The 22,331-nt window shown below is 42.4% G+C and overlaps 1 protein-coding gene across 5 annotated transcripts in view; it reads left to right on the top strand.

The window, feature by feature from the left end:
• Nucleotides 1–22,331, top strand: part of PSD3 (pleckstrin and Sec7 domain containing 3) — a 110,837-nt gene that overhangs the window by 72,473 nt on the left and 16,033 nt on the right. For 4 of the 5 annotated variants that reach the window (XM_062609782.1, XM_062609783.1, XM_062609784.1 and 1 more), the window contains 5 exons: nt 3,010–3,053; nt 11,344–11,537; nt 13,919–13,989; nt 19,863–20,020; nt 20,902–21,046. In XM_062609782.1, the coding sequence (XP_062465766.1) occupies nt 3,010–3,053; nt 11,344–11,537; nt 13,919–13,989; nt 19,863–20,020; nt 20,902–21,046 (612 nt within the window). Of the gene's footprint in view, nt 1–3,009; nt 3,054–11,343; nt 11,538–13,918; nt 13,990–19,862; nt 20,021–20,901; nt 21,047–22,331 lie in introns of those variants that run through there. The other variant, XR_009963045.1, reaches the window with a different exon arrangement.

The raw sequence follows: 22,331 nt of genomic DNA, 5'->3' as shown, positions 1-22,331 counted from the left end.
CCCTGCTCCCAGGTCCCAGAGAGAAAACGTGAGTTAATAAAATACGTCCTTGCAGCTGCTTAAGTATAGTGAAAGTCATGTCCCCACCATAATTTCTGATCAGCTTTGTTGCAATCTAGTGAAGCATTTAAGTGCTTGCCTCCAAGTTTGTTTGATTTAATCATACTCTGGAGAAATGGCTGCTGAAAAGAGCTGCTGTCTGAATGCTGCCTTGGGAAACAGCTATGAATTAAATGACAGAACAGGTGCTGTACATGTCTGCCACTGGTTGCAAAACATGGGAGGAGGAAAATTTTCTTTCCCAGATCATGCAAGAGCCCAGTAGACACCAGGAAAATGTTAAAGCATAAATTGGTTTGGAGAAAGAACATAAAGCAGCTCTTACAGGTGGTGAGTGTGCAGCGTGGCAGCAGTCTCTGATGGAGAGCTGGGTTGGGGTGCAGGCACAAGAACTCATGTATCTCCATCCCTTGAGAGGTCTACTCACTGAGGTGTCACTGGACACACTCTGTAGACACACCAAATGTGCCCTGTACACAGCTTCCTGGGCTGTGGGTACTGTGTAGGATTTTCTTTCATTTCTGTAAATAGCAGAGACTTTCTCAGAGGCTATATTTCGTGCTCTATGGGGGATACTGTGTCCTTCATCAGATGTATGCCAGAGGACTGGGTTGGTGTCCTCCCTAAAGAAGGAAGATGGAGTGTGACTCATTAGTAAAGATCAAGACAAGTATGTGTCACTTGCTGCAAGGCAAAAGCCTGGGGCATTTGTTCTTCCTGAGCCAATCTGAAGTGCTGCTTAAGTGTGTCCTGATCTTTGGCCATAATGATCCCCAGGGACTTCCTTAGCAAAATCAGATAAAAATCAGTACTGCCTGGGGCATGTGTTCATTTTCAGAGGTTGTGACCCAATCTTGTAGGCATTTGGGCCAGAGAGCAGCAAAAGGCGTTTCTGGTACCCCAGGCCAGGTTTTTGCTACATCTCAGAAGCTCATCCAACCAGCCTGCAAGAAAAATGCTGCTTCTGAAAAAATGAGAAGGCAACTGGAGAAAAAAATGCAGCCTCTTTGCCTTATGTTTGGAAGTAGTTTTCTGGCTCAAAATGTGAGCGAATATTTTAATCATAGTAGGAAATAAAGAACAAGTCAACGAATAAGATCAGGGCTCTGGCCAAATCATTATAAATATAGTGGCTTCTAGTAGAAAATATTGAGTGACCCCAGAGAATCAGCATCAGCTTGTGCAGAAAAATGGAGTTGAGTCTAATTCTCCTGGGCTGCTGGCTGCATGGTAGGAGAAATATTAGCCCTTTCTTTTGCTCTCTTTTTGTAGGTTGGTCTTAAAATCTCTTGATAGCTGTCACCTGAAAATTAAGTGAAGTGCCTACAAACTGCCAGCAATGCCCTTTCCTTCACCTTCAGCTGTTTGCCTTTGGATCCGAGCTTCTTATACAAGTTTAGAGAAGATAGGATATATAGAAATAGTGAAAACTCCAGAGTTGGAAATATTTTATCGTACTGCTATGAATAGTGTAGCAAAGCCCTTGTTAGCATTTAGGAGACCTCTCTCTTGTAGCTCAGTATAAGTAGGATGTGGGATAATTCCTCCTGTTGGTCATATCTGTTCTGTTACTCTGAGAAACCTACTTTTATGGTACACTCTGACTAAAAGTTGCTGCATGTGTAGCATGAGCGTGAGGCAAGTTGTACCAGTATGTTTGACCTGCTTGTGTATGTTCAGTCGAGACAGATTTTCACAGAACTGAATATTAGGATCGTCAAATAGCTTGTGCAAGATTCAGAGAGGAGCCAGTGGATCACAGGATGAGCAGTGGGATATGCTCATGGGATTCTCATTGCAAGTTCAGCTGTGGCATATGCACAAGACTAGTTTCAGCTCGTCTGTTTTCCACATTATTTTTGTTTTGGGTCAGAGTTAAGGCTATTTAAATGTTAATGTTGCTGTTGAACATGTCATAGCTATTATAGTATGTGATTTTCAGGCTTGTTCATACTTGATGTGCTACTTTTTGGTAATCGTGTGCACCAACAGTTCTTCTACACGTTAACATATTTTGAGGCTGTGTAGGAGTTATGTGCCAGAGGGAGTAAATCTAGCTATGTATATAAGGTAAATTACAAATGTGGATTATAAGTGTGAGAATCAGGGACATTCCATACCAAAATACTTTATCTGAGTCAAGTGGCCTATTTGAAGAACTCCATTAGGTTGTAGTAATAGCAGGCATTTACCCATCCTATGGATCAGCTCCTGGAGAGCTGAAATCAGGCGCACTTATCCAAGTGATGTACCTACTTCCTCTCAAAAGAAATCCGTGCCAACTCTCTGATATCCACCCAGGCTTAAGTCAGCTTCTAGACACATTTCTTTGCAGGCTGGTATCAACAGCAGAATTATGACCTTTGGTGTCAGACCTGCTGGCATCTTTCCTATGAATTAAAAATGTAATGATGTTAGCAGGCAGCAGTCCAAGACATTGATCTTTAAGCCCAAAAGCTGCTTATTGTTCATTTTGTTTTGCACTCAGAAATTGAATGTGTTTCTGTCTGGGTATGCAACTGGGAAAGCATTTAGGTGTCTGTGAGGATCAGGGACTTTGAATAGCTATTCTGGCATAGTTTTACAGGTAAGCCCACAGGGTGAAATTTTGGCTCAATCAAAGTCAATGACAAAAACATCTCACTGACTATCAGGAGTTAATTGGACCTTGAATTTCAAGGCTGTGGACTTGTGGCTTTTGCAAAGTTAACACAGTTATTTAAAAAAAAAACCACAAAACTACAAAACCTGCTTGAGGAAATAAGTGTAATCTCAAACCCTGCGCTCTGGTATTTTTTCCTTAGATGAGATTTGTGTTACCATGAGCAGTTATGGTACTTCCTTGGCAAGAGACAGCTCACTTGCTGGTATTAGGTAATTTTCCTCAGGATATTAATGTATGTGTAGCAGGGGTCAAACAATAATCCCATCTCATTTCTCTCTTTGCAGGCCCTCTACAATTCAATCAAGAATGAGAAGCTGGAATGGGCAGTGTAAGTATACCGCATAGAAATTAGGAGTTTAAAAATAGTACCTCTGTAGTAATCTCTCTATACATCCTATGTCACCATTCAAGTGGGCTACGAAGCCCGTAGAAGACAGCTAGTATACGTAATGAGTTTGCTTTTCTGTTAATGAAAGACCTGGCAATACTGCCTCATCTGTTTCTCCAGCGAAGGGAATTGTTAATGATAGGAGTCAACTGCATTTGTAAGGAAAGAGGACATTTCGTTTAGAAGGAAACTTCAGCCTGAAAAGAGAGAAATTAAATCCTCCATTGTTCTATGACTGCATAAATAAAACAGAAGTTGACTTCTCCCTTTATCTTTCGGTACATTGTGTCAGAACCACAGAATAGAAACACATGCCTTGGATTGAGTTTCCTGCTATTGGTTTATTGTCTTGGTTTGTCTCCTGATTAACTACGGATAACTTGACAACAATCTAATATGAAAGATGATAAATTGGACAAAGTGATATCCCCCTGTCCATAGGCTTTTGACAGCCTAACACTTGTTAACTATGGAAATACTGCAGACAGGAGAGAGCTTCAATTTCTGCTTGTGTTAAATTGTCATTTCTCTGTGCTTAGGTTTCATGAGGTCTAAGCATGCCAACAAAGAGTAGAAGGACCTATTTTAGTTTTTGCCACTTGTAGAACAGTGGAATTGGGAGTAAAATAAAAAAAAAATAATCTTTTATCTATGTTGGCTGTATGAGACGTTTACCTGAGTAGATTTGCATATCTGAAATCTCACCTTCTTGAGAACAATATATGTGTGGGATGCATGGTCCTGCTAGAAGTCCTAACACCTGCCATAGGTCTTGCAGGCTCATTGGCTTCTGATCTTACCTGTTTCATCATCTGCAAATGAACTTCTTGTCAGGGCAGGGTGTGCAGCCTCACAAAGGCTGCTGGTCTCAACTGGGATTGCAGCCTCTGTTCATGAGTGTATTAGGTAATGTCAAAGTAGTGAGGAAGGTGTTCTGCTAGGGGGAATCACCAAGAAATGCCATTTCTGATGAGCTTTATAAGAAGTATGGTTGGAGACATTTTCCCAGCCTGTGTCTTGGACCTGGAATACACTGTGTGAATCTTACATGTCACAACACCGGAGCTGTTAGCAAGACTCTCTCAGGTACTTTGGACCCAGCAGAATCCATTATGTGACTTTCTCAATGTCAGAGTTTTCTTTCTCTTGCCAAGAGACCATACTGTGCCTAATACACTTGGGCAGCCTCCAGGTGGGAACTGGCTTATGCCTGGCTTTGCTCCTGTAAGCTTCAGTCAAGGTGATTTATGAGATAGTTTTCTTCTGTATAGGTAGTAACTGCTTCACGTTTACATAGTCCAGTCCATGTCCCTTGCTAATGAATTTTTTGGAGAGAAATTGCAAGCAGGCTGGAAGAGAGAAATCAGACTCATTCTTAAATAAGGCCTTGGGATGTGGGTGTAAAGCCACCTTCTCCCAGCAGAGAGCTCAATGGAGCCGATTGTCTGTTCCAGTCCAGTCCAGACAAATACCTTGGACTGACGGGAAAATTGCTTCACATGCAGAGAAACAAAGCTCATTCTGGGCATAGTCGAAGACTTTGTGCCTTTACCTTTAGGGCTGAGAGTGCTGGCTAGAAGAGGGCAGCATCTTTCACATCACCTCGCTTTCTACGTCTCATTTGTAGAGATGTGTGGTTGGTGTAAAGTAATCACCCCAAGAAGCCTCAGGACTGCCTTGAGCTAAAGAGAGGAGGCACATGACTCTCTTGCTCTGCTGTTGTCATCTTTAGAGAAAGGCAGATAGGAAGGGGGCATGGCTGGTTTTGCAGTGATGGGACTAGAGAAGATTCTCTTTCCTTTCCAAAGAGTATTGCTTTTCTTCCCTGGTACGGGGAAGAAGTGGGAGGTAAGGCAAAGGTGGAAACAGGGCTCCCTTGCGATGCTGGCATGTTGAAGGAATGCCTTTCCACCAGCCAGAATCCCTTTGAGGATCTAAGACTTTCTCTTACGAGCTAATCAGCAGTTTAAGAGCTGTTCTGGCAGTACATTCTTTGGTAGATTAATAAGTCCATCGGCAGGGGAGGGTAACAGCAATATGTAACATGGGGGAAGACTGCTGCATGATCCTTATTTTACTACTTGTAAGCTAGGTGTGTCATCTTCCTAAATGGTTTGCCATCCATTTCCAGTAGAATTACAGTCTGATCCAAAGCCCACAGAAAGAAAAGGCTACCATTGACTCCAATTTTGTAGTCAAGACAAGTGACACCTTAATCAGCGGATGTGCTCTAGAGACTTTCAGTAGGAGTATTCATTTATCCTTTATCATCAGGGAAGCACAATTACAGCTTTGGAAGACAGAATTGCATTACACTGCTTTTTCTGCAGTAGTTCCAGGCTTGAAGTTCTTCAAAAGGTTAAAAGCATATCACATACAATGGTCTAAAAATAAAGAGATCTGACCTGGAATTTACCCTGAACTAGTGAATGTGGGGTCCTGAAAGCGCACTCCTTCTTTTTACTGCACCCCCCAAATGTTTTGGTTGCTTTTCACAGTAGAACTGCTGGAAAACATTCTGCCATTTACTTGGCTTGCCGTTTACTTTGTTAGCTGTTTCCTCTTGCCTTCCTTGTTCAGTGTCCTGGGAAAAAAGAGAAAAGTGTCAAGGGAAAACTAACGATCAGAAATACAATTATTCTGTCGTTGTCCTGTTACATACTTCCTCTCTACTTAGTGAAGCACTAGGTGGTGATTGGGTCTCACAGAAGTCCTTGGCAGAAGTTGCTACTGACTGCAGTGAAACCACGTACTTTTTCATCCAGTTAGTCCATGCATCCTGTTTTCAGAGTGCTGAGGTTACTGGAACCACTCCAGGAGTGCATGTAGCCCCAATAATTGTGTCTCAATTTCTCATGGCTGCCTGAATTTCCCTGAGGGATTTGATACTTCCATAAGATTTTTTCATGCTCTTGTTCTTCAACCCTGACATCACTCGTAAGATGAAATGAATTCAAGATTCTGTGAACATGAGTGGCAAGATTAAGAGTTGGGTTTGTTTAGTTGGAAAAGGGAGCACTGAGTAGAGGGACCTGAGTGTATTTATTTCAGTGTGTAAAGGCTGTCACAGAGAAGAAAGGTGTGAATTATTCTTCGTGCCCATTGTGGGTGGGTTTAAATTTGAAGCAAGGGAAGTTTGGATTCAACTCTAAAAGAAGCTTTCTAGCAATAAGCCTTTTAAACCAGGGCATAGGTTTGCCTGGACGAGCTATGGAAGTGCTTTTGCTGAAGGATTTTGTGAGCTGTTTATTCTGTCCAGAATGGGTCAGGAAGAGTGGATCCAGGTTCAGAGGCAAAGAGACAGATTAGCTGACCTCTTGAGATCCCTTCAGGCCTATTTTCTATAGACGTTTCGCATCCTTTTGCTTTTGCACCCATCATCATCATCTTTAAGCTGAAGAAAAAAAGGTAATTTGGCTTCAGAGGCGCCAGAACTAAATATGTTTTGTTTGCAGATGTCTACATGGAAATGTGGTGGTGAACATTATTGTTCTCCATTGTTTGTAATACTGTGTTTACTTCCTGTTGAAGGTGATAGGAATAATAAAATCATCATCTTAAAATAGGCCGAGTGGTGATCTAGAATTACCATATGAAATCCCAATGAGCTGCTTACAAAATTGCAAAAAACGAATGGCTGCACTTGAGGCAGTCATATTCTGAAAACTCTCTCCTCAGGACAGTGTAGCTTTCAGGAGAATCACTTGGGTTTTGACTAGTTGATGATAGATTTCTTTCCAGAGAAATTTAGACGTGGATATGGTGTATTCCTTTTGTTTTTCTGGACTGCACTGAAAAATAATCTGCTTCTAGAGAAACCAAAATAGGTCTTTGACACAGTGATGGTGGGGAAGGGCTGCTGCTAAATCCTTTCTGTGTTTCCTGCAGCAACTGTGACACTGAGACTGGGGTGGTTATAAAGATGTCTGTGCTGAAGCTCACCTTTTTTCTAGATCAGACCAAGAAATCTCTCCCTGTTATAATTAACTCTTTGTCTCCCAAGTTCCAGGATGTTTCCTCTTTGGCTGGGTTTTGAGAGGGGTCAGGTGGTAATCACCTGGCTCTCCTTTCTTTTCTCCTCCTTTTGGGAAAGATGCCACAACTTCTGTCTGCTCATTTCTGAAGTCAGTTTGCTACTACAGATGCTATCAGTTCCAAAGATTCATAAATATGTGTTACAAATCTGATTTTTTTTTAAATGCTGTTTTTTAAATGGATTTGCATAGGCTTTTGTCATGTCATCTAAGCTTTCTATTTGAAAAAATTCAGACACAGAGCAGACTTTTAAAAATGAAGGGCTTGACCCTGTCTTTCCAGCTTTGTGACTTCGAAGTTTTCCAAGGCAGAGCCTCAAATCACACCATAAAACATAAAGAAATGTGTTTGTTCCTGAGAGAACAAGATGATGGTTTTCTCTCAGAATTAAAAAAGGTACTTTTCTTGTATAAGGTCTTTCTGGGGGGAGGCAAAAATATATTTCTTCACCAAAATGGCAACATATGTATTTTTGCAGTTTTTTCAAACCTGCGTGTTTAAAAGCCAGACTCTTTCTGGTTGTCAGTGATCATGCATTTGGTAAGGAAAACATTGCTGTTTTAATACTGTGTCTGCAAGTGATAGAACAAGCAGATCCTGGGTTTGGTTCTCATGGATAGCCAGTGCCCTGGTTACTGATATATCTGCAGATCCCTTCCCAAAGAGACAAGCTAAGGGAAGTGTAACTGAATCTCCTTGTGCTGTAAGTAGATTCTTGGAGAAACCTTACAGGTGGTAGCCTTTTACTGTCATGAGTACCCAGCAGAGTGAAGACACTAGAGACACAAGAGGGTTCACAGCCATTAGCCCCTTTGAGTTGTCAGAGGTCAGGGGTCACCAGAGGAATCACTTGCAGACCCAGAGCCAGGAGTGATTTCAGTCTGCTGATCAAAGACAGAAAATCTCGTAAGAGTTCTGCAAACCTAAGTGGACCCTCATGGTGGTGTTTTGCTACTGAAAGGTGCATTGGAACCAACGTGGGTTTTTTCCCCAAAAGCACAAGGATAGTGCTGTTTTCTGTACCACATGGAAAGGAGAGGCACTGAGCCTGTCCCTGACAGGGACCTGAGCTCTGCCTCTGTGACACTAGATCCATGACACTGAACACAGACACCACCCACTGACTCTTACTCCTGCATCACTGGAGACTGCTTTCACACTGGGGATATTACAGAGCTTGAATCATCTCCAGAAAGCCATCTGAGGATGAGGAAGTAGTTGCACCCCCACAGGCTAGGGTTTCAAAGATCAGTTTTCAGGTTGTATGTATCCAGAGGCCAGCTGAATTTTCTCCTTATCTTCCTTCTTGCAACCATACTCTAAAGGCTGGTGAGGGGTAAGCTTAAATTGTTAAATCCTTGTTAAAGCCAGTCAAGGACCAATCTATTCAGCCAACTTTGAAGGGCTCATAAGGAAAGCTAATACCTGAACTGTTTTGCAACTTTGACACTCCTCCCAGTTGTCCCACTTTCTTCTTACAGTTGACCACTGTTAAAAATTGAGTATTTTAATAAGTGAGTCCCAGGTCACTTGGTTTTATTTCCACTGGTGTTTCATATTCAAGATCAGAGAGAGAGAGAAGCTCCTTTTAGTTCTGTTTTCTCTGTTGTTCATCTGCTTCTCGTTCTACATAATGAATCCTCCTTGCCTCTCTGGTTCCCTTGCATCTTACAGACTGGCTCCTGTGTCTTGACCTTATGCATCTTGACAGAGCACTCAGCTCTCAAAAGTGCCTAAGGCTTCTGAGTCTCAACAATGTCCCATTTTAAGTGACAGATTAAAGGACCAATTAAAGGTTTGTTCAGTGCTACTAGCAGTCATGACAGCAGATGTCATTTTGTCCTTGTCTGGTCTGTCTACATTTGTCTTTTGAAGAATTCCTGTTTTAATAGCTTCCTCAGAGATGCGAAGTTCAAGAGCACTGCCCTCAGCACTAGTGGTGTCCATCATCCCCAGGACTGCTCACCACACCACCTGTGGCTGCTTGGATAAGGGTACTGGCACATTCCCACAGGACAGTTGATCACTATAGGATAATTCACTCCCATAGCTCCAAAGGAGGTAGCTTATTCCAAAAAAATGCTAAGCTATTTACTGCAGTAGGCCTCTGCTGGCAAGGAGAAATCCACTGTGTCCTTGGCTGAGATCCCAGAATTCACAAGGCACTTCAGTGTGACAAATCAGCGTAAGAGCTTATGCCCAGTGAGAAATTTTAGTCTGGACTAGGTACCACAGACTTGTGTTGGTAGAACTTGCTCCTGGAACAGACAAATATCTGAGAAACGTATGTCAGACTGTGCGTCCACAGATGTACCAGCAGCTAGTAAGTGTGGTAGATATAGGAAGGACAGGGCAATCAAAATTTTCAGAAATTTCTACACTTTTCCAGTTGGAGAGGGTTTCAACCAAAGCGTGCTTTGACCAAGGAAAGTGTTTTGCAAATCATTCTGTTCTTGAGTGGGAAAACGTGTCAATAGGCTGAAAGATGCAAGGACTGCTCTTCCTTGCAGGAATCGAGTCTTCAAGTAGAAGTTTTATTCCTCTTAGTCAGAGGACCTTGCAAGACAACACCATAAAGGCATGGTGCACCGATTTGGCTGCACCATTTCTATACATCTGAATCACATTTCTGGCACCTTTGCTTGACTCCCAGGCTAAATGTTGATGTGTATCCATACTGTTGAAAAGTCTTACCTTAGAAAAGGTGCTTGCCTCTGTACTGCCTGTTGTGGTGGTTTTTAACTGCGCTAATTCCTAAATGGTGTCTGGAAATAGTTTGGCAGTGTGCTGGGCTGAGACCATGCCAAGCACAAACTAATATGAAGTGATCAAAGTCAAATGCCTTGGAACATTCCCTGGCACTGCTGAGTTCACTAATATAGCCTCTGTGTTTCTGGATTTAGTTTCCTTGTTGTCGATCTATTATCCTTGTATCTCCCCAGACTAAGTTATTTCCCAGAAGACCATTTCAGGAGAGATCAGGATAATGCACATTGTTGCTGTAGCCCGAAGTTCTTGGAAGACATTTCTTGGGATAGTAATTCCCATAAACAGACATGGTTGTAGTGTGCCCCCAGATGAGCTTCTGGACTGACATACTCCTTGCTAATCCTCATCTGATTTGATGCCTTTGAATATATACTTGTGATTGGAAGGTCTGCCTGAAGTTTCTCTCCTGACCATCTGGGTGCAGTGAGATGCAGCGGCTTGAAGTGCACCCCCTCATCGGCCATCATTACACTCAAGTGATGTTGATTTTTTTTTTTTACATTGTATGCTGGTCATGACTTTCCAATGACAGACTTCATCCTCCCTGACACACCTTTCCCAGTCACCTGGAGAGGAGTGTGTGGGGACTTCAAAGACACAGAGCTGCTCTCTAATCTGACACTAACTCTGGTTCCTCCAAATACACCATCCATCCAGATTCAGTGGCCTGTTGTTCTCTGAAACCATCGCTCTACTCTTGTGATGAACACCCTTTGTTTTCTAGGTTTCCTGGTCCTTTTCCCAATTGGCTGTGACATATAAAAAGGAATTTATTAGTCAGGCAGTGCTTGTGACTTGCTGAAAAGGGTTGCATTGTTGTCCCCAAGAACTGTGTTGAATATATTGCCCTAATAAGTAACATTTTGGGCAGCATTTTGTTTCCAAAATACAGATAATGTAATTCACCTAGTATAGTTTTTATTTTTAAATTGCTACTTTTATGCTAGTCTGCAGAGGAAAATAAAGAAAAAGAGGTAGAGTCTGTGTTTCATATGCTAAGTTAAGGGCTAAGCCACAGTGATCTGTAGTAATCTAATTCTTTTCATCTACCTGTGAACTCATGAAGAAATTGGAGATTTTTCAGAACCCAGCAGGCAAATATTTCACACTTTAGCACTCAAATAAGTAGAATTAAAAAAAGGTGGAGTTTAAGGACACAGAATGATCTTGAAATACTGGCGTTTGAGACTGTAAAAGGGAAGCTTAGGCTTCATTGAGATCTGGCTCCTATGTCCTTGTGCTAGTGAAGTGGGTGAACTGAAGCTTTGCTATAATCCGACTATATTTTGGAGCATAGCTGAAGTTTTTCTCTAAATAGGGCCCCTATAAAGAGAGAGGTGTTTTGACAAGGAATGTGCAAGAATATCTGAAATTAAACGTTGCTGGTTAGTCCCTCATTCATTCTTGTTTTTTACTGCTTTTTAAGGGATGAAGAAGAAAAGAAAAAGTCTCACTCAGATGGTACAGATGAAAAGGATAATGTGAGCCAGACAAAGGCTGTCAGTCGAATTGGCAACTCAAATAACCCATTCCTGGACATCCCTCATGACCCCAATGCTATTGTGTATAAGACTGGCTTTCTGGCTCGGAAAATCCATGCAGATATGGATGGAAAGAAAAGTGAGTATCTTTCACTCTTAACATCATTTTCATGTTATCCATGCATAATGCCACATACGATGAGCCCATGTGCTTCTCAAGGCAAATAGTGCTGCTTCATTAGGGGAAATTGCAGCAATAGCAAACAGTGCAGCAATTGGATTATCACACTTCCACTATTAGGCCGGGATTTACAATTTTCAGTCCCATTTGTAGCAGCTCTAATACGTAAGCATAATGAATAGTGCAATACAGCAGGCAATGTAGATCTTTTGTACTAAAAGAAAATGAATCTCATGGCTTACAGAAGACAAAACAATTTGGAGTGAATTACAGTAGCTGTTCCGTAGCAGTTTGGTAATTCTCCTTTTCCTTGTGTGGCACCAGATTGTTTCAAATCTCCCCATGCCTTTGGGTCTGTATTTTAAAAAAGGCTGTTCTTTATCTCTACTTGGAAGATGCTGTAACTGTTCCTTCCCTACTTTGCTAGCCTTGAGTCATCTCCCCAGTGAAATACAGCAGCTTTTGGTGACAGCCAGATTTACACTATGCTGCTCCTCCCTACCCTTTTTTCTGGCAAACTTGCTGTGCCTCTTACTTTTATTATTCTCTTTCCCTTTTGTCCTACATACATTTGTGATCCACTAATTATCGAAGGTCTCTGATTCAGCTGTGTGTGTTCTGTTGTTTGGACATCTTCATTTGTTTGTTTTCTATTGATCTGCTACTCAGAGCATCTATATTTTTCCTAGTTGTTGATGATCCCCTACTCAGGATTCACACTCTTTGGCTGAATCCTGAAGGCAAAGTCTGATTTTGTGATGGGTTTCCAGTAACTGCAACTGTCTCCTAGCTTGGCTTAGCTCTTTGATGTTTGCATGTTTTGCTAATATAATTTAGAAGGTACAGTTGGAGGTTGGTGTTTGTAAGCTGGAGGCTGACAGCTGGGTGGCTAAATCCAAACAGAGATGTCGAAATCAAACTGACCTCGTTCTTTGTGATGACTGGATGCTTTGAATAGGTTCCTCTTTATTAAACTTCTGTTTATTTAACCTTAGTAAGTAATTGTATCTAGTTGCCTTTATTAAATTATTTCTTTAATTAAAAGTAATCAGAATTGCTCATTATTCAGCACACCGGATGCTGGCATTCTGGGGATAATCCTTTTATGAGTAATGTAATTAAGGCCATGTTTTCAGAAGTTCCTGTATGTCTAGGGGGCCTGCCTCTTATTGTCATGCAGCTCTTGAAAAAGTTACATTCTGACTCTGACTCATTGCAAATAAAATGAGACTTTTTCTTCTTTTTTCTTTTAGTTAGACCTTGTCATATTTCATTTCCTATTGGAGCTGTTACAGATCAGCCTGTGCAGGATTGCTAATGAAGTGATGTGCTGGCATGTTATAGGTATTTTCTCAGGAAAGGAGTACTGAGGACTGAAACACTTAAGCAATCTAGAGGAAAAGGATGTAACAGGGGCCAGTGGCTGGAAGCTGTCCAAACAAATGCCAATTAGAAAGAAGTCCCGTTATGTAAGATGAGAATGATTAACCTCTGGAGCAAGAGACTAATAACCTCTTCACTATCACTTGCTGTCTTAAGATCAAAATGGGATGCCTTTCTGAGGGTGATGCTTTAGTCATACATGTGTTATTAATTTCAGTGCAGACACAAGTGGATGCTGGTAAGTGGTGCATGTTTGGTGGAGCTTAGATGCAGGCTTATAGCCTCAGGCTGTGGCCGTACAGTCTGTGCCTTCTCTCCCTCTATTGCAGCTGAATTTCAAACTGCAGCAATCATGCTGAATCCCCCTCTTTAGGTTTCTTGAGGGATGATTTTGTTTTTCTCATTAGTATTCTGTTTGGCTCCCCTCTCTTTTTTCTTCTTTGGCTTCCCCTGTGGCTGCAGGAACAGGGGAGGGGACCAAGAAGCTATCCGACCGCTCAGTGCCAACTCAGGTGTGCAGCAGTGGCAAGAGGGAAGGATGCTCTTGAGAGGCACTGCTTTCTAAGCAGTGCCCCATTGGTCCTGAGCAGTGCCTGCCAGCTTGCTGTGACATGAAGAAAGGGTATTTCCTTCTGAGAACTGTCACGGCACAGACTGCAGACCTAGCTCTGTAGGGACAGTGTCCGCCTACCTGCAAGAGCACAAAGGCTGGATCTCTCTGACCTTCTTTCTGCATTGCTGCTGCTCCCTTCTGATCCAGTCCAGGGCTGTCGTCAGAGTTGGTTTATTACTCTCTCACACAGCAGGTATGTGCAGGCACTGTGCTAAGTTGAATTGTCCTTTGAGAAGTAGAGTACAAAGGAGGTTTAACACAGGATTAATGTAGCTTTCCTGTTGCCTAGAAAAGTGTAAAAATGGATCCAAGTTAAATGGGTTTTCATTTGTTTTCTTTGCAGCTCCCCGGGGAAAGCGAGGCTGGAAAACCTTTTATGCTGTACTAAAGGGAACGGTCCTGTACTTGCAGAAGGTATGGGAAATCACTGTCTTTTGGAAACTAATTAAAGCTGGATAAAGCAGCAGGCATCCTCTCCGCTCTCACAGCCCACCTCCAGGCTCCTTTCCCTTTGACACACAGCGTAGCTGCACTCTCTGCCCCTTACCCTGTTTATACACACATTCAGGCATGAATCCTTTCATTGACATCTCCCTCTTTTCATAATTTAAAGTTAAGTTCCATTGTCCCCATTCACATGTGTACCCTATTGCTTCTGGTTATATCATTGCCGTCAATCACAGCTGAAAAAATAGCCAGCTTCACCTGCAAAGACAGCATTATCTCTCTGTGTCTTGCATACATTCCTCTAGGCTGCTTTTAACATTGCATTTCATACATATGACTTCTCCTCCTGTAAGGCTGTCCTCCTTTCCCATCTTTTCATGGTATACATTTTCGCAGTGCCTGCAAGACCAGCTGCAAATCAATTGAATGGCAGCTTGGCCTTGGTAGGAAGCTGCAGCTTCTACTCCCCAGCAGAATGGAAGGATAAAAGGATACTTTTTTTCTCCCCAGAGCAAGATGAGATACTGGTTTCTAATAAACTTTGCTCCATGACATCAAGAAGTCTAAAAAAAAATGTCAGCTGAAACCCTTCAAGTCTTTTGGCACAAGTTTAAATATATTATAGTGCAGTTTTAACTGTACTCTTGGTACATGAAATGCAGCATATGGGTGAGAACTGTCAAAATCAAATAAATGATAGCAGCAAAGTAGATTGTTAAGATTTTTTGGCCCCCAGCATAGGTGAAATATTAATGAAGTAGGTGATGTTTGTCCAGGCTGTCCTGTATTGTAGAAGTGTGCTCCTTTGAAAGCCTTTTTATTTTTCCACTATGGTTTACAACTGTCAGGAGCACAAGTTCAAGTGCATACTGCTGTTTCCTCCTCCCCTGCTGTGGCTTTCTGAAGTTGTTGGTTTCACTGGAGCCACCCTGGATAGCCTCTTAGAAGAAAGAGAGTACTTTGGTTCTAATTTTTGCAGCATGAGGTTTGCAAGGTGGATGCTCTTAGTGCAATACTTTTTTGAGAGAGCTGAAGTCTTGTAACAGACAAAACACATCTGCAGTCAGGATGGAAGATTTGGGCTGAAGGTTGTATGTGACATACTCAAAGCCAGTGCAAGAGACCAGAACCAAGCTGAGCCTTCCTTCTGGTCCTTTTGCTAGCAGCAGATTCAGATTTTGCTGAAGTGGCCTTCATGGCAGGTTTGAGTAATCTTCTTTGATTTCTGAACTAAATAATTTTTAGTCGCCTGAGAAGACTGCATGGCTCCCTAAGAAGTGAAAAGGTTCCTTGTCCGTAACACATTAATTAATTTCTTGCTTGATCTTTGAGGGGGGATAAGTTTGCTACGGGAAAAAATGGAGATGCTGTCTATTTCAGAGTCTTAATAATTTTAAGTACTCATATTAAGTACTCATATACATAATTAAGTACATAATTAAGTACTCATATTTTTATGAGTATTACTGGTATATTAGTTTAAAATGCTGTTTAACAAGATGTAGAGATGCTGACGTAGCATGCTAATTCTCTACAGAATGGTGCTCTTCCCACTCTCACCAGTAAGAGAGTAATTTCACATCTGAGTGCATTTTTGCATTGCTGGAGTTCTTACATATTTGTTATTTGTGTGTCTTGTACTTATCACGGTATTTGAATTCAGTGATTACAGAGTAGCTACTTTGCAAAGCTGCAGTCTCCCACTTGGTTCTGAAGACACTTGCACTGAAATTATCTCACTGTAGCAGTGACAAGCAAGGCTTTTACTTTAGTGCCTTGTACTTTAGCACAAGGTTGACAAAAGGGCCTGATGGGAAGTGTCTTATTCACAGGATGATGGGGCAGCTCTGAGCTTCCCCAGGGCTTTGCTTCAGCCCTGAAATAAAGTTTGCTCAGTTAGGGACACATCGCGAAGTTGAGGGTGCCAGGGTTTTAAAATACACAGCTAGGCCAAGTAGAAGTTGATGAGCTGATATTTCATTTTACAATATCAGGACACTGAAATTATCCTAATTTCAGAAAATTCAGGAGCGTTTTAGAACAGCTTGATTTGTTCGTAGAAATGCATAGCTTTGGCAGTAGTCATGGTCAAAAGATGTTTTTGCCTTTGTCTTCTCTCCTGATTATGGAATGCTATAGGACAGAGTGCATTCACGTAAGCAAACACTCATTTTCCTTCTTTCTCTCATTATCTGTACATAATCTGTTTATCTGTGGAGGTAACATCTGTGGTGATGGGTCCATTGCACTGGGTGCTGTTTAAGTGGGGGAGATGTAAATCTCACTGTTGTAGGTGCTATATAAACACAAATACATATACCAACCTCTGCAGTGTTGCTTTCTGTGTTTATCTGTAACTCAGCTGTTCCCTCAAGACACTACTGTAATATAAATATTGTTTGTAGCAGCTGTGATTCCCCCAGTGGGCAGTGTGATCCCATTTCTGCTGTCATTCTGTTTGCATACTAGTCCAGTTCTCCTTGTTCTGCTATCAAAGTCCATGTGTGAGAGTGGTTTGTAAAGGGTGGTCACTTGAGATTTACTGAGGAGTTTATCTGGGCCATTTTGTCTCCATGCCCACATGTATTTTCTTTTTTATCATTGGAACTGTTCCAGCGCCAATTCATGTGCTGCGTATTGTTTTATTTTTAAGTAAGTGATTTAAGAGAGATGGTTTTTGAATTAGTGAGCCCAAATGCCACTGGAGGCACTCAGTGGAAGAGTTCACAATTAGCCAACTAAATGTGCCTGCATAGTATTACATAAAATGAGAGGTTTGACATGTTTGGGATGTTGGCGTTGTCCCTAGGCATCCTCAGGCCAAGGTTACTTTCCTGCCCTCTGTTCATAGCAGGAGGAAATTGTGAAGTAGGAGCTTGACAGAATGTCTGTTCACTTGACTGACATGGGATGTGGTGTGCATACAAAAGAGAGGCTTATAAAGAGAAGACATAAGGCTGGCCTTGCCTCCTTGCTAGACATTGCTTCTGGGCAAGCAGTGCAGGACATGGACCTTCATGTTTTGTTTAGGCTCTTCTGTGAGGTTTGCAACATCTTTGCTCTTTGATGTTGCACTTAAAAATCTTGCGGGCTTTCAGGTGGTTTTATATAACTTTTCTGAAATGTGTTTCCTCTATTGAAATATTAAAGAAAGACCAGAATGATGTAAAATGTTAAGTGACGAGACATTCTGGAAGAGAATTCTGCAGCTGTCACATGCAACTGAGGGAGATATCCACCCACAGTACACTGACTGATAAAAAGCCAAATACCATTCTCTGGTCTATCAAAAATGAATTTAGAAACATGCTGACTTCAGGTCAGCAGGATGTGGTAAAGTCATTCTCCAGGAGTCTGAGAGTGATGAATTCAGCGTGTCATTGCATTGTGTGCAGCACTTGCATCAGACTTCAGTTGATAGAAAGGTCACAGTTCTTTTTCGGCTTATCATTTATTTCTTGCTACTGGCTTGGTCTAACTTTAGTGAGCTGCCTTCCGTTTCAGCTCAGCCTCCACACTGACACTGGCACATCAGAGCATGTGCTGTCCTTGATGGCATAAGAGATATGGGTGTTCCTGTGCCCCTAAGCATTCCCTGCCAGCTGGAAAGAGTTGGAGCCCTTAGAGGTGGAATTTTAGCAGCACATTCATGTCCTTCTAGTCTTCTCTGAGGCTGGCCAGCTTCGCAGAGACATTTCCGGTATGCTGATCAGTGCCTTTGGAGACGCTGGCAGAGCCCCATCTGTCAAGGTAGATTGCAGCCAGCTGATCCGGTGGGATTAGCAAGGATTAGTGTGAATGCTGTCTGTGGGTAAGGAGGAGTTCTCTCAGCCAGGACTGCTTCTGGGACTGCCCAAATGTGGAGTTCTTCTGGAACACGATTGGACACCAGAGTAGGTTGTGGACATAGGATGCGTCTCACAGAGGAAGCTGGGAGACAACAGGCAAGGTGATAATTGACACTGTCGCTAGGCAGTAACTTCAGGAAAGCCAGGATATTTCTCATGTTTCTGAGGTCTGTGTAAGCTCATTTCCTGGCCTTGAAGTTTTTCCAGTCCCCCTGTACAGTAGAGCGAGTCATTTCCCCCCCAAACTATCAAATAAATCGGCTTTTGAACTCATGAAGGAAGGGCATGACCTGTGGGCTTGTTTTCTCCATCTTCAAGATGGGGCTCAGCCAGACGTTAGACAGCCTTCTCCAGTTCTTGTCCTTCAGCTAGAGCCTTTCCCAAATCTTCCTTGAAGGAAGTTTAGAGAGTGCTCTAAGCATGAGTTCAGTACGATGTGGAGATCCCTCCAAAGGTTGCTGGGACTCAAGCTATGAGTGAGGAAGGACATTTATCTTTGCTCTCTTGAAAACTCCTTTTGCCACACATGTTAAAGTTGAAGGCTACCCTTTGCTCATCTGTGCAGCAGTGCTCTGCCTTTCTGCTAGGCCTGCCAGATCTGTGATGGGTTGTGTCTTTGTCTGGCCCCAGGTGGAAGTGGTGCTGCAACAGTTTGCTGGTTAGCTGCATCTCCTCAGGTGAAGGGTCTGAGCAGCAGCAAGTCCTGAGCCTGCAATAGCTGGGCCTCTGTGAGGAAGGACGAGATGAGCAGTATGCTCTGTCCTCCCTTGTAGGAGATGGTCGCTCCATCCATTGAAACTCATCCTGGAGAGCCCTGACCATACCCAGTCTGGCTGAGAGCGGATGCCTTCAGCAGAGGTGTAGTTGGCTCTGGTTGCAGTCTTGGTCTGCATGCTGTCACATTAAGCCCTGTAAACCAGTTCATGCGTGTTAACCACCTCCTTTTCAGCATGGGTGCCTCCTTCGGTACTTAAGCTAGTGCTGTCCCTGCACATGCTCTATGACCTGCCCTCTGTTGCCTGCTAAACCCCATCTTGTAACTCTTGTGTTCAAGTAGAGGGATCAGTAGTTAACCACACGCCTGCAGGGAACTATTCCTCTGTTTTGCAGCTGTCACACCCCCTCCCTTGGTGGGTTTCAGATGAGACTGATTTTTTTGATGTGATAAGGGTAAGAAATAGAGTCAGTTGCAGATTGCTTTGGTCTGTCCTTCAGAAGCTGGGTGCATGCAGCATTGCTTGCAAGTGACTTTTCCTCGGAAAAGGTCCTGGCTTTCCCAAGCCATTTATAGTCAGGTAGGCTTTGAACTGGACTTGTGGCTACACCATGTTTGTACCCTCATCCAGGTTCTGTAGCTCACGAGATCAAAGTCTGCTCCCAGGCTAATGCTTGCAACATAGAGAAGTTTGACCCCCTGCTTTTGTCATCTGGTGTTAAGAGTGGTGCTGTTGTGTGAGAAACCTGGACGGTGCTGTGCTTGCCATTTGCAGACCCTGAGTGGAGAGATTTAGAGGAGTTTGATGTATTGCTATGTGGAGATTGATGATGAGGATTCTCCTCTGTGTGAGGGCCTGCCAGGAGGACATACAGATGTAGTTGTTTGGGAGAAATAAAAATTGAGCAGTGGAAGCTGAGAACCCAAGCAATTGAGCAATGGAGGTGGGGAACAGGCCATGAAGGATTCCTTAAACGAAGGCTAATAGTCCACAGCTATTGTGATAGTCAAATACTCCCTGTTTACTCCTCTTCCTGTCAAGCAGATAGTGGAACTACTTTTCTCACTTGCAAAGAAATCAAAAAAACAGAAGGAAAGAGAAAAGAAAAGGTGTTAAAGGTAGTGGAAACCACTCTCAAGTGCTCTAGTCAGACTTCATTCATTTAATGTACTTTAGTACTATTTATGACTATGGAACAAGTTTTTTTTCTAGATTAAGGAAAAAGGGGTATTACATGGAGAAATAAGATGCCATTTTTCCCTGTTAACTCCTGCAGGATGAATATAAGCCAGAAAAGGCTTTGTCAGAGGAAGATCTGAAGAATGCAGTTAGTGTGCATCATGCACTGGCATCCAAGGCAACAGACTATGAGAAGAAACCCAATGTCCTAAAGCTTAAAACAGCAGATTGGAGGGTCCTGCTTTTCCAAGCCCAGTAAGTGCTCACTTCTGTTTTGTGCCAGTCACTGGGGAAAGAAAGCAGTGCTGAAGGAGGGATAAATTCATTCCCGAACAGGTTAAAGCAGAGGTTTAAGAGGCTGAATCTGTTTATTTGATCAGAAATAAGATTAAGCAGTGATTTGATTACAGTGCAAAAGTAGTTCATGAGAAAGAAGCATGAAGTTTTAAGAGGCTTTTTAATCTAGCTGAGAAAGGCATAACAAGATGCAACAGCTGGAAGCTGAAGCTGCAGGAAATTCAATTTGGAAACAAGGCACAAACTTATAACAGTCAGGGTGATTAATCATTGAAAAAAATGTCCAAAGGCAGTCTTGGATTGTCTGTCTCCTGATGTCATCAGGTCCTAGCCGGATGTCTTTCTAGAATATATGCTTTGGTCAGAAACAAAGTTACCACTTAATACAAGAATAATTTGATTAGGATCTTCAGGCTGTGATATCCAGACAGAACAGATGACCCGTCTTTTGCTTCTGACATTAAAAACCTGTGCATCAGTCTTCAGCATGAGCCCTTTTCTACTATGATTCATGTGAAACCTCTTAGAAATCTGTGGTGTCCAGCACAGCTAAAACCTTAGAACATACCTCTGAATCAGGACATTGGTTGTTTCTGTTGCCTATGTCATTTGGATTGGATTAGGAAAAATATGTGCTAGGCTGAGTTATGGACCTAATCACGAGCCAGTCTATGACTGAGATACCTGACACTAGCTGCTTGCAAAGATAGATCAGAAGACTGAGCAGACTCTAAGACTTGTCCAGTTCTGGTTATTTTTGCTTTTAAAATGCCATTGAAGGGGTGGGAAAGGTAGGGGAGGCGGAGTCAACACATGCTTAAAATGTGTTTCTTCCCCAGGAGCCAAGAAGAAATGCAGACCTGGATCAATAAGATCAACTGTGTGGCTGCCGTCTTCTCTGCACCACCATTCCCAGCAGCAATTGGCTCTCAGAAGAAGTTCAGTCGTCCGCTCCTGCCAGCCACCACAACAAAGCTATCTCAGGTGAGCTGTCTTTATGTAGAGGGTAGGTGATAGTGGTTTCTCTGGCTGGCAGGAGACTGGATGGTTGTCCTCGGCATTATTTTGAGGCTGTTGCCACTAGCATTCCTTGGAGAGGTAGGCTTGCACAGTAAATCTCTGCTTATTTCCTGATGCAAGGTTTGAAGTGGGGAGAGAGAAGGAGCAGACTTGAATATAATTGTTTTATAGTTTTGAAGAAAAGAAACAATCACCAGTGTTCCTAGTATCACATGTAGAATTTTCATTCCATGGTTATGGCTCTGCAGAGGACATTTCAAATACTGTCTGGTGGGTTTTTTTGAATATGCCTGTTTATTGCTACTCATTTCAGAAAAAATGGTCTTTGGCTTATTGAGGTGACAAAAGGTGAAAGCTGATGCATCAGGCAAGCATCAATTATATTTGTTCCACAATACTTCTCCAACTCTCACCAGCTCAGGGACTTCTTGTTTGATGTATATTTATAAACTGCGTCTTACGTGAGCATCTTTGGTCTCCCCTTGTGATCACATAAGCTTTTAGCTTCTGCAGCATCCTGTAGCAGGGAGTTTCACAGCTCTACTACTTCTTGCACGAAAAACCACCTACTTCTGCTTGTTTCAGACAGGCTGTGTCTGATGCTTGTGCCCATAGCTCTGTGTACTCTAAGAGCCGTGATGCATGCCTGCATTTCTTCCTGCACTGGTAGGAACATGGTATTGATTGTGTTGATCAGGTTGACAGTGGCAGGGGTGACAAGTCCTTGGTGATCTAGGATAGAGATCTGTCCTAGGTGTAGACTTTATGAGTAACCTCCTTTAGTTTTTAAAGTCATCTGCCCATTCTGGATTGCATCTTAAATCCTTTTTTTTTCTTTTTTTTTTTTTCCCCGCCATCTTTATAGCTTAGCAACACTCCTTGGAAACCATTATCTCATAATCTGCATTTCTCTAAGAGGGTGGGGGTTTTTATGTCGCCCCTGCTTTTTCCCTCTCTGTAGCTGTAGCCTTTCCTCTAACAGTGTGGTGATCAACTTTCCATCTTCTGTTCTGGGTTAAAGTTTGAAACGTGTCTCATACAGTATAATATAACTTGTCTCATCCTTGTGGTTTTACCTTTTGATCATGCATACCTTTTTAAAAATACTGTATGGTGCTTCAGTAGTTTACCCCCAGTCACCAAAAAAAAAGGTTTTTTACTCACTGTTGTTCTGTGTGATTGTTCCATTTAGCACATTGTTTCCTAGTCTCATTGTTTCCATTTAATCTGGAAAGGAAAGAAATAGAAC

Source organism: Pezoporus occidentalis, unplaced genomic scaffold, assembly GCF_034315485.1.
Source record: "Pezoporus occidentalis ecotype Australia unplaced genomic scaffold, CSIRO_AGI_Poc_V1 ctg140, whole genome shotgun sequence".
NCBI lineage: Eukaryota > Metazoa > Chordata > Aves > Psittaciformes > Psittacidae > Pezoporus > Pezoporus occidentalis.
The sequence above is the reverse complement of the archived record's forward strand: the minus strand, read 5'-3'. Positions and strand labels throughout refer to the sequence as shown.